Source organism: Elephantulus edwardii, unplaced genomic scaffold, assembly GCF_000299155.1.
Source record: "Elephantulus edwardii isolate Elephantulus edwardi_28Jun2011 unplaced genomic scaffold, EleEdw1.0 scaffold00292, whole genome shotgun sequence".
Taxonomy (NCBI): domain Eukaryota; kingdom Metazoa; phylum Chordata; class Mammalia; order Macroscelidea; family Macroscelididae; genus Elephantulus; species Elephantulus edwardii.
Window position 1 is genome coordinate 173,172 of NW_006400042.1, and position 1,624 is coordinate 174,795.

The following is a 1,624-nucleotide window of genomic DNA, read 5'->3' on the forward strand; positions in this document are numbered from 1 at the left end:
GTACTCAATTGACATTCTTTGAGACTACCCACCCTTGGTCTTCCATGTTACGGAAAATGTTAGAACTGTGTGGCAAAGAAAATTTACATAAACTCAAAGAGAACTATTCGAGGTGAGTATCAGGAAAATGAAAAAAACAAATACCAAAACACAGCAAATACTCATGAGAAACATTGTGACTTTGGAAACAGGTATCAGAAAGTGTAATTAGATTTGTAAATGCAGTTCTAGGAATTATATTTTGCTAAATGAAGTCATATGAGACTCTTGAGAAATTAAACTCACACACCTTCGTTGTGTTCTATTGTGGACCTACAGAAACACGCTCACTTACAACTGTGTGATATTTATTTTTCTCAGAAGTCAAACAGTACAGGAGGCATGTGAAAGGATTGAAGACACTCACCCTGGGAAATTGCACGTCAGATTTCCAAGTTATTCCTGCAACCGTGTCGACATAAACCTGTTGAGGAGTGACCTTGGTGACACCGGTCATGAATGTAAGAAATGTGGCAAAGATTTCTGTACCTTCTCTTCATTTTGGATCCATGTGGTAGATGAACATGAACCTTTGGAATGTGCTGAGACCTATAATGATCCTTTCCCTTTAGTTTCCAAAGAAGCGTTTAATTTTCTAGAAAAGTTTTATGAGTGTATTGAAAAGGGGAAACCCTTTTCTTCTTCTGCCCCCCTTACTACTACTTCAGACAGCACAGGAAACAGAAACATTGACAGTACAGAGAAGCCTTATAATTGTAAGGTATGTGGAAAATCTCCGCGTTCTTTGTCATGCCTAAGGAGACATGCAAGAACACATACAGATGGGAAACCTTATGAGTGTCACCAGTGTGGAAAAACCTTTCCTCGGCTTGCTCTTTTAACTCTCCATGCCAAAATGCACTCAGCAGAGAGACCTGTTCAATGTATGGAAGGTGAGAAGACCTTCTCACGGTCGGATCACCTCGTTAAACAAAGAGGAATTCCCAAAAGACAGTATGAATGTAAGGAATGTGGGAAAGGATTTTTAAAATCTATTCACCTCATTAGACATAGAAGAATTCATGGAGGACAGAGACCTTATGAATGCAAGGAATGTTCGAAGACCTTTTGTCACTTGTCTCATCTTAGAAGACACACAAGAACACACACAGGAGAGAAGCCTCACGAATGTGAAGAATGTGGCAAACCATTCTCACGGTTTGCTGATCTCAAGGAACACAGAAAAATTCACACAGGAGAGAGACTTTATAAATGTACAGAATGTGAGAAAACATTTTCTGAATCAGGTCGCCTCACTTCACATAGAGCAGTTCACACAAGGGAGAGACTTTATCAGTATCAGGAATGTGGGAATACATTTAGCCAGTCACGTCCACTCAAGTTACATAGAAGAATTCACACAGGAGAGAGACCTGACAAATGTCAGGAATGTGGGAAAACATTTTCACGATCAAGTCAGCTCACTGAACATAGAAGAATTCACAGAGGAGAGAGACCTTATGAATGTGAGGAATGTGGGGAAACATTTATCCAGTCATATGACCTCACTGAACATAGACGAGTTCACATAGGAGAGAGACGCTACGAATGTCAAGACTGTAGGAATAAATTTTCACGATCAAGG

The 1,624-nt window shown here is 39.8% G+C and overlaps 1 protein-coding gene across 1 annotated transcript in view; it reads left to right on the forward strand.

Moving 5' to 3' along the window:
• The first annotated feature begins 56 nt into the window (after nucleotides 1-56).
• The window catches only part of LOC102876436 (zinc finger protein 678-like), a 17,615-nt gene continuing 16,047 nt past the window's right edge, over nucleotides 57-1,624 (forward strand). The window contains exons 1-2 of the mRNA XM_006900731.1: nucleotides 57-112; nucleotides 361-1,598. Of these exons, the coding sequence (XP_006900793.1) occupies nucleotides 57-112; nucleotides 361-1,598 (1,294 nt within the window). The remainder of the gene's footprint in view (nucleotides 113-360; nucleotides 1,599-1,624) is intronic.